Below are 10,297 nucleotides of genomic sequence, written 5' to 3'. Positions count from 1 at the left end.
GGCTCCCTAAAAAATAACATTCATAATCACCTACACGTGTTAACATATCATTATTGTTATTATTTTGTAATGAAGTGCAGTTTTTTTTTTTTGCTTGACTTATACCAAAGACTATAGAAATACAAAGACAGTTCACTCCTATACTAATGAATGTGAGAAAGTGCAGGAGATTTCAGGATTTATTCAGGCGAAGAGCCTTTGCTTATACAAATAAGAACAGGGACATAAGAGTGATATATATTAAGATAATTAATAAAGTAATATCAGATTAACTGTGTGTAAGATTATTATAATAATCTAAAAAACAAATGTGTTTAAAATAGGCCTGATAAAATAAAATAGTCTAAAAGTGTTAACTTAATAGTTAAGGTTAAAAAAAATAATGTGGAATTACAAAATATATATTTTTTAGCGCTATCTGAAATGCTAAGCAAAACAGGTTGGATATGAGATTTCGGAGGGCTTTTATTTTGTAATTCCACATCAGTTATATTTTGATATAATTGTTTTAACCTTAAGTTGTTACTTAACACTTTTAGACAATTTCATTTTATCAGGCCTATTTTAAATACCTTTTTAAGAGATTATTATAATAATATTACACACAGTCTGATATTACTTTATTAATTAGTATAATTAATTATCTTAATAGAATAATAAATAGAAAGACCGGCGGAAGATAAAACTAATCCGAATATAAACACTTATTATAGGTGTACCCTAGTGATTCAGCACAAGACAAAAACACGGGTTTGAATATGGATTCATGGTGTACTCGCTTATTATATACATTTTGAACACATAAAAGTCACGGACTGCTGCTTTAACTCGCGAAGAAACCCATTATTTCTCATTTCCTATCAAACTGACTCTCCTGTTGGACAAAAACGTTTTTAAGTTTTTTTTTTTTTTTTTTTTAGAAGTACGTGTTTGAATAGACATCAGATCTTTGTGATCGTCGTGATTATTTATTTTAATACATCATTCATAAAATGACAGAGAAGTTTAGATTGCTTGAGCTCATTTTGGTGATTTCTGAAGCCATCATTCAGAAAGTGAAAGCAAAGTTTATATTTCTGGAGCTCAAACGCTGAAGATGGATTCACCGGCCGAATATGACTACAGTTGTCCCGTGTGTCGTGATGTGTTCAGTGCTCCTGTGATTTTAGAGTGCAGTCACAGTGTCTGTAAAGAGTGCCTTCAGCAGTTCTGGAGAATCAAGAAGGTTCGGGAGTGTCCTGTTTGCAGGAGATTGTCCAGACATGAACCTACGTGTAATCTGGCCTTAAAGAACTTGTGTGAGTCGTTCCTGGAGAGAAATGAGAGCCTTTCTTCAGGATCTGAGGAGCTCTGCAGTTTACACAGTGAGCAACTCAAGCTCTTCTGCCTGGAGGACAAACAGCCTGCTTGTTTAGTCTGCTTTACTTCACAGACACATGTCAATCACACCTTCAGACCCATCGGTGAAGTGGCTTCATCACATAAGGTAGGAGGATTCTAATATAATAAACTATGTATGTCTCTGTACCCTCATACTATATGAGTTTCTGTTCTCTTGGATTTTCACTTTCAATCCTAGGATGAGCTCAAAACAGCACTGAAGTCCTTACAAGAGAAACTTCAACACAAAGAAAGCATTAAAGGGGAATTTGACAGAACAGTTCAACACATCAAGGTGAGATTCTTTTGAAATTTCATTTGATGAGAAAAGCTGAATTGGTTGCCTCGCATAGTTTCCCTTTGACTGGAAAACAAAACGATTCAATGCATGTTTTTATTTAATATATATCGATGGCAATTCTACAGTTTATGGACATTTATGATGTTTCAAAATATGTGGGAAAACATTTAGAAATATGCATTTAAATCTAATATTCATCCTTCTCAGGGTCACAGCAATTATTATAACTAGGGTGGCATGTCCCTTTTAAAAATGAGTCATATTCAACATTTCTATTGGTATTAGAAACTGAAACTCTGGATTGCTGGTTGCTTCTGCAGTGGTTGGGACTAACATGCAAGTGGAAATCCCATTAGCTAGTGCTCACTTTTCACACTCTTTGCTTTCAGCAAATCATTTTAGTCAAAGGCAGACAACTTGATTAATATTCATGAGCTGTTGACAATATAAATCTACCTGAGAAGATGTGAGCAAAAAGAGGAGATCGTTGACTGCTGTAAACTAAAGTAATCTAGTGCTGTTAAATAGATAAAAAAAATAGATTTAAGTATCTTTGTTTTTTTTATGTTAATAATTATTGTTAGTCTTTTTTCACAGAGACACCGAAAGACCAGTGACATCTCAAGCACCACAACCCAGTAATTCAGTTTAATCTGAAATCCTGCATTTTCATTCAGAAATGGTTTCCATGTTTTAGTTTTAATATTTAGAAAATAAATTTAAATACTGTATTGACTAACACACGTTCAGCTGTCATGCTTCCAAGTATTAAATAAATCTTCTTAAGGCTGGAATACACAACACTTTAAATACAAAGGACAATTGGTTAGAGAGCCGGACTTGTAACCTAAAGGTTGTGGGTTCAAATCTCATTCTTGGCAGGTGTGTGTGTGTGTGTTCACTACTCACTGCTGTGTCTGTGCACTTGGATGGGTTAAATGCAGAGTACAAATTCTGACCATACTTACCATAATTGGCCACATCACTTTCATTATGCTATTTTCTGATGAATCTGTCAACTGAATGGGTCTGACTTTTTTGTAACAAGCGTCAGCTTCTCCAGACTGTAAATTGGGGGAAAAATCAAGGCAAAATTAGTGTAGTGTATTCCAGCCTTTAAGCCATTTAACATTTTGTGAAAACAGGCTGATGAGATTTACAGCGGGTAAAATAAGTATTAAACATGTCACCATTTTTCTCAGTTAATATATTTCTAAAGGTGCTGTTGACTTGCAATTTTCACCAGATGTCGGTAACAACCCAAGTAATCCATACTAACAAAGACAAAAAAAATAAGTTCAGAAATTAAGTTATGTGTAATAAAATGCAATGACACATGGAAAAAGTATTGAACACATGAAGAAAGCGAGGTGCAAAAGTGCATGGAAAGCCAAGACACCAACTGAAATCTATCAGTGATTAGAAAGCAATCCTGCCCCTTGTCGGTGGAAATTAATATTAGCTGCTTCAGTCCCAACACCTACAGGACCAGGATGAGGAAGATGAAACAAGGGTGGACATTTCAGCAAGACAATGATCCCAAACACAGCCAAGCAAACTCTCGATTGGTTTCAGAAAAAGAAAATAAAGCTGCTAGAATGGCCCAGCCAATCATCTGACGTGAATCCAATAGAAAATAAGAATTCATAGAAGCCTTCAAGACTCTGTGGAAGAATGGGCTAAAGTCACACCTGAGCAATGCATGCGACTAGTTTCTCCATACAGGAGGCGTCCATTCTATTACACATAACATAACTTCTGAACTTATTTGTATTGTTTTATTTGTATGTATGAATTACCGACATCTGGTGAAAATTTCATGACAACATATTTCAGCGATATATTTACTGAGAAAAATGGTCATGTGTTCAATAATTATTTTACCCGCTCTATGTGTACTTTAACATACAGTGACAGAACATCTACTACTAGAGTACTAGTACTTCAGGAGGTTAAATGTGTCGATAACTAACACACATTTACTCACACACTCTTCACGCTGCTCTAGAATAAGTTGCATATTTGAGACGATTGGAGTGAATGTGATTTGATTTCAGTCTCAAGCTGAGCACACAGAGCGTCAGATTAAACGGCAGTTTGAGAAGCTTCATCAGTTTCTCAGAGACGAAGAAGAAGCTACAATCACTGCACTGAGGGAGGAAGAGGAGCAGAAGAAGAAGATGATGAAGGACGAGCTGGAGGAGATCAACAGACACATCTCAGCTCTTTCACAAACAATCAAAAACACGGAGGAGATGATGAACGCCAGTGACGTCTGCTTTCTACAGGTCTGATTTCAGATCATGGATTGATTGATTGATTGATTGATTGAGGTGTTGATGATCAGTGGTGTGTTTGTTCTGCAGAAGTTTCCAGTCTCAATGGAAAGGTGAGTGATCTGCTGGTGTCTCTGGTCTCTCTGCTTCTGAAGTCAAATCCACTGCAGTTCTGATCCTGAATGTTCTTCCAGAGTCCAGATCTCATCACAGCCGGATCCACAGATGGCTTCTGGAGCTTTGATTCGTGTGCCACGTTACTTGGGCAACCTGCCCTTCAGAGTCTGGAAGAAGATGCAGGACATTGTCCACAACAGTGAGTCCGGAGAATATCTGTGCTATTATACATGCACTGGAAATGATACATGGGGAAAATTTATAGAATTTATCATTATGTGTGAATAATTAGGTGAGCTACTACACCAAATTGAGCCATGAAAAGAGAACATGATATTTACAGTTACATTGATACAGCAGATCATTTTTGTCAATGTCAGTTTCTGTTTACATGGGATGCAAATAGGGTTCACTCTTGATCATTATGTGAATTTAAGAATTAAAGCAGCTGTTGATTGTGTCTCATCAGCTCCTGTGATTCTGGATCCAAACACGGCTCAGCCACATCTCATCCTGTCTGATGATCTGACCAGTCTGAGATGGAGCTTGATCAGTCAACCATTTCCTGGTAATCCAGAGAGATTTGACGAGTATGCCTGTGTTTTGGGTTCAGAGGGTTTTAACTCAGGAACACACTGCTGGGATGTGGAGGTTAAAGAGAGTTTGTACTGGAGTCTTGGAGTAACTACAGCATCAAATCAAAGGAAGGGACCTATTTTCTTTAACACTGAGGTCTGGTGGGTGCAGCATGGACTGGATGAGCGGTTTGGTGTTTCCGTTAAACAGAGGCTGGACAGGGTGAGAGTGTATCTGGACTATAACAGAGGAATTGTGTCATTCTCTGATCCTGTAACTAACACACAGCTACACACATTCACAACCACCTTCACTGACACCGTCTTTCCATTCTTCTGGTGTAATGATTTGAAAATTGTACCAGTTAATTTAATTGTCTGACAGAAGTATAATAGAATATTGTGATTCCCCAACAAAGGGACCAAACTGTAATATTAAAGGAGAGGTCCAAGCGGGCTACAAGAAATCCGGTCTCCCACAGACAATTGTCAACTTGTATTCTCCTTTTGGTGTTGGTCAAAAGGTTTGGCAACACGTTCCTCAAAGAGACTCCATTGGGGGAGATCTAACACCAGATGCTACAGGTGCTGGTCATAAAATTAGAATATCATGAAAAAGTTTATTTCAGTAATACCAATCAAAAAGTGAAACTTGTATATTAGATTCATTCATTACACACAGACTGATATATTTCAAATGTTTATTTCCTTTAATTTTGATGATTATAGCTGACAACCAATGAAAGTCCCAAATTCAGTATCTCAGAAAATTAGAATATCAATTAAGACCAATGCAAAAAAAATTCTTTAGAAATGTTGGCCAACTGAAAAGTATGAGCATGTACAGCACTCAATATTTAGTTGGGGCTCCTTTGGCCTGGATTACTGCAGCAATGCGGCGTGGCATGGAGTCGATCAGTCTGTGGCACTGCTCAGGTGTTATGAGAGCCCATGTTGCTCTGATAGTGGCCTTCAGCTCTTCTGAATTGTTGGGTCTGGCGTATTGCATCTTCCTCTTCACAATACCCCATAGGTTTTCTATGGGGTTAAGGTCAGGCGAGTTTGCTGGCCAATCAAGAACAGGGATACCATGGTCCTTAAACCAGGTCCTGGTAGCTTTGGCAGTGTGTGCAGGTGCCAAGTCCTGTTGGAAAATGAAATCTGCATCTCCATAAAGTTGGTCAGCAGCAGGAAGCATGAAGTGCTCTAAAACTTCCTGGTAGACGGCTGCGTTGTCCTTGGACCTCAGAAAACACAATGGACCAACACCAGCAGATGACATGGCAGCCCAAACCATCAATGACTGTGGAAACTTTACACTGGACCTCAAGCAACGTGGATTATGTGCCTCTCCTCTCTTCCTCCAGACTCTGGGACCTTGATTTCCAAAGGAAATGCCAAATTTACTTTCATCAGAGAACATAACTTTGGACCACTCAGCAGCAGTCCAGTCAAGACGCTTCTGACGCTGTCTCTTGTTCAAGAATGGCTTGACATAAGGAATGCGACAGCTGAAACCCATGTCTTGCATACGTCTGTGCGTGGTGGTTCTTGAAGCACTGACTCCAGCTGCAGTCCACTCTTTATGAATCTCCCCCACATTTTTGAATGGGTTTTGTTTCACAATCCTCTCCAGGGTGCGGTTATCCCTATTGCTTGTACACTTTTTTTCTACCACATCTTGTCCTTCCCTTCGTCTCTCTATTAATGTGTCAATGGTCGTCTTTTGGACAACTGTCACGTCAGCAGTCTTCCCCATGATTGTGTAGCCTACAGAACTAGACTGAGAGACCATTTAAAGGCTTTTGCAGGTGTTTTGAGTTAATTAGCTGATTAGAGTGTGGCACCAGGGGTCTTCAATATTGAACATTTTCACAATATTCTAATTTTCTGAGATACTGAATTTGGGACTTTCATTGGTTGTCAGCTATAATCATCAAAATTAAAGGAAATAAACATTTGAAATATATCAGTCTGTGTGTAATGAATGAATCTAATACACAAGTTTCACTTTTTGAATGGTATTACTGAAATAAATCAACTTTTTCATGATATTCTAATTTTATGACCAGCACCTGTATATTTATGTCCGATTCTTGAAAATATTGTTCTTTTGAGCCAATATGCAATGAGAAACTGGTCAAGCTGATTTACAAAATCAAATCTTAGTCCCGGGGCAATGATGCAAGGTGCACAGTACACAAGACCTGAATGAGCTGGTTCAAGTAACTGGCAAAGTTTTCCCAGGCAATGCTAGGAACCAGCACACCGGTTACTGAAACAAAGAACGGGTTAGAATCTGTTGAAATTTTCAGAGGATTACAGAGGAATTGCTGTCTGTTGTGTCTAGTATTGTCAAAAGTATTGGTACTTCAAGTCAGTACTGACATTTTAAAAATGTACAGAGTCAGTTCAGTACCAACCAATAGGCATTTTTTAAACACCCCTGTGCATTCGGTATTTTTGTGAGCAGTGAAAAGAATCCAGTTTTCCTATTTACAAGTTTTTTGAAGCATTGAACATTGTAGCCAATCATGGACATGTCTGTTGAGCGCGTGAACGCAATGGCCAGTAACAAGTCAAGTCCGAATCTGCTTAACATTGTTTTTGTTCTACACACTGGTGTATGCTTTCGTTATTTCTTTAGAGTATAAACAATAAAATTTAAGAGATTAATTGTAGAGCGAAGGCTTGTTATAATAAAACTTTTCACAAGATTTCAGAACCTACTTCTGCCCAAAACTAGCGATTGACAGCTTCAGTGATTATAAAGGGTGTGCTCTTTATAACCTATTCACAATTTGAATAAAAGATGTACTTTCATGCTGCTAAGTACAAACTGCAACGTTTCAGGAGTGACAAACGTATTTAATTGTGAGATTGAATCCAAAATTGCAATGACTAAATGGGACAAAACGGGACTAAGGTGGTAATGTGAACACTGTTTTCTGGACTTAGGTGTCCGCCTGCAAACTGTAACCATGTCCACCAAAAAGCATGGTCTGGGGTATGGCTAATGCAAACTCCGGTACGGATCACATCTGATGTGAACACAATCATATAGGTCAATGAAATGAGCTGTTATTAATGGTGTATACATTGTTCAAACTGTGTATTTGTGCGTTTACTCACTTGCTTTCCTGAACGGATATGCTGTGAGCAGAGATCATATCGTATTTTTGGTTTAAGAAATTGATTCTCGCATTCTTTTGAACCCTTTGCATTGCATTAATGACAAATGGATGCATGTGCCGTTCTGTATTGGAACTTTGGAGACTAATCTAAATTTTCAAAATCCGTAGTACAAAAACGAAGCGTCCATTCATTTTGCCATAGTTGTTACCAAGCAACAGGGACAAACAGCTGTGACTCTGATGTAATCAGATCAATCGAGTTTTGTCCAGGCAATCAACTTTAAAAGATCCCTAATTATATTGTGTTCCTTTGTTCTTTATTGTATTACTAGCTTTTCACTCGCCTGTTTTTAAAGGAATGTTTATTTCATTTAAAAATATTTGAAGGCTACATGCTGTCTTAGTGGATTGTTTTCTTTAGTGTATTATTTAATATATTTTTATTTTTTAATAAATAAAATAGTTAAATATAGTTTCGGTGAAGTGGTGCAGGTACGGTGACAAAACCTGGAAGAGTAATTTGCCATGGGTTCCCTCAAGTTTTTCCAATTCATGAGTGAAATACGAGCTGTGATAAATGTAGATTGACAATACATAGACATTTTGTTCTACAGTGTTATACAATAAAGGCAATATTAGTTTTTGCTATGGTACCAATAATCTGTGTTAGTGCTGACTACTGAAATTTTGGTATTGAATAAAAAAAACCTGCAGATATTTGTTTCTGTGCATTTTATGTCATGTTACTAATACAACTTATTATTACTAACATATTCATTGTTCAGTTGCAATTATATTTCTTCATTAGAAGTGGTTTGATTGACAGCTGAAGAAATCTAAAATATATTTCATCAATTTATCAATGACAGCACTGTGACCCAGTGTGCTCGCTACAAGCCTGGCTGAGACTACTGGTAACTTGGATCAGAAACTTTCTCGTTTACTTTCTCTACATTTGTATCCCTGCCTGAACTTATGTTTATGTGATTTATAATGAATTACTTGTGCTTTCAGGTTAAGAAACATCTCAAATGTGGCGTAATGCAGATTTGAATTGAGCCTATTTGTGCAGTATATTGTACTGTATGCATGAAGTACTGCGTGTTTATGATATGATGCTTTGATATAGAATTATAATCAGTAACAGCCTCAGACGATTAAACATCTGATATCTGATGAGATTATTACTGTTCATTCAAGGTCGGTCTGAGGCTTCAACTCATTCATTCATTTTGAGGAAATGACCCAATCAGGTTGTCCATGTTCAAAATGAATATTATCTCTTTAATGTTTTCTGACTTTAAAAATATATCGTTCTCAACTGACATTTGAACTGGGAGCAGTCTCTAAACATCGTAAACAAGTTTTTCATGTGCGATTAAGATAAATGAATGTTTAGAACAAGACATTGTTTCAAAGCAGCTGTACAAATAAACATGAAACTTCTATTTACTTTCATTTTTAACTTCTATTTACTTTTCAGGCATGCTATTGTAACATATGTAAACTGAGCAAAACAATCGCAAAAGAGCAGTAAAATGATCATTGGTGTTATGCAAAAGAAATAAGACAATAAAAATACAAAATCACTAAAAACACAGACAAGGAGGCCACATGCATTTAAGAGATATTAAACCCATTTTTTTAAAGAAAGAAATCATATTGCAGTACTATCACAACATCATATTTCTCATTTGCTATTATTAAGTCAGCCTTTTACAGAAATTCTTCCTTGATCTGCTACGCGTTTAAAAAATAGAAATAATTAATTACTTAAAACAAGAATTACCCTTTCAAAATGTTTGCATGAAATGAATAACCACGAATCTGATTGTCTATCATTTTAAGTTTAATTAATGTAAATTATCAAAGAACAATTAATGTATACCTGATATTGTCAGGAGTTTGTGAAGGGATGTAGTGAGGACTCAAATGCAGAGTATTACCGTGTTAACGCTTCAGCAGAAATGCAGTTAATTTCCTGAAAACAACAGTGATTTGACCAATTACATTAAGGCTACGCTTCACCCAGCACAGTTTGTAATGTAGGCTGCGCACAAATGAATGTTAATTAACGACCAAGGCTAGTAAACGTCTCCTATAAACTGCATGTGGAAATTAACCATGAACACAAAGCCACACCACACAAATGGCTTTTAATTGGTTTATTTTGTTAACAAACATGTAACTATAATTGAGGTCTTTCCATCGATCAATTTCTTACTTACACATTTAAAATATTTCACGAGGTTAACTTATACCCTACTTGTGGTCAGTCTGCACAAGATCAACAAGCTTGTTTGCTTTAGGGGCCCTTTACAAGACAAGCATTGGATCTACGTCAGAGCGTCCATGAATCTTTCTACAGCATTGCTGGCAGGGCGGCTAGGGCGATTTTTGACGCTCTCGTCGGCGGCAGTGTGAACACAGTTAATGGGCTTTTATTGACAAAAACTGGACTGGCAGTTGGACTTCATTGCTGGACATTAATATGTCTAATGTGAGTGATTTCCA

General features: G+C 37.0%; 1 protein-coding gene across 1 annotated transcript; it reads left to right on the top strand.

Annotated features, from left to right (window-relative positions):
- Positions 1-1,096: 1,096 nt before the first annotated feature.
- Positions 1,097-5,031, top strand: LOC306868637 (zinc-binding protein A33-like; the record flags this gene model as incomplete). The annotated part of the gene is made up of 6 exons (XM_079414896.1): positions 1,097-1,486; positions 1,580-1,675; positions 3,739-3,969; positions 4,048-4,070; positions 4,152-4,273; positions 4,544-5,031. The coding sequence occupies 6 exons, from the start codon at positions 1,097-1,099 to the stop codon at positions 5,029-5,031; spliced, it is 1,350 nt and encodes a 449-aa protein (XP_079271022.1).
- Positions 5,032-10,297: the final 5,266 nt, after the last annotated feature.

Source organism: Barbus barbus, assembly GCF_936440315.1.
Source record: "Barbus barbus genome assembly, chromosome: 4".
In the NCBI taxonomy this organism is placed as follows: Eukaryota; Metazoa; Chordata; class Actinopteri; order Cypriniformes; family Cyprinidae; genus Barbus; species Barbus barbus.
This window is presented reverse-complemented; position numbering and strand designations above follow the sequence as displayed.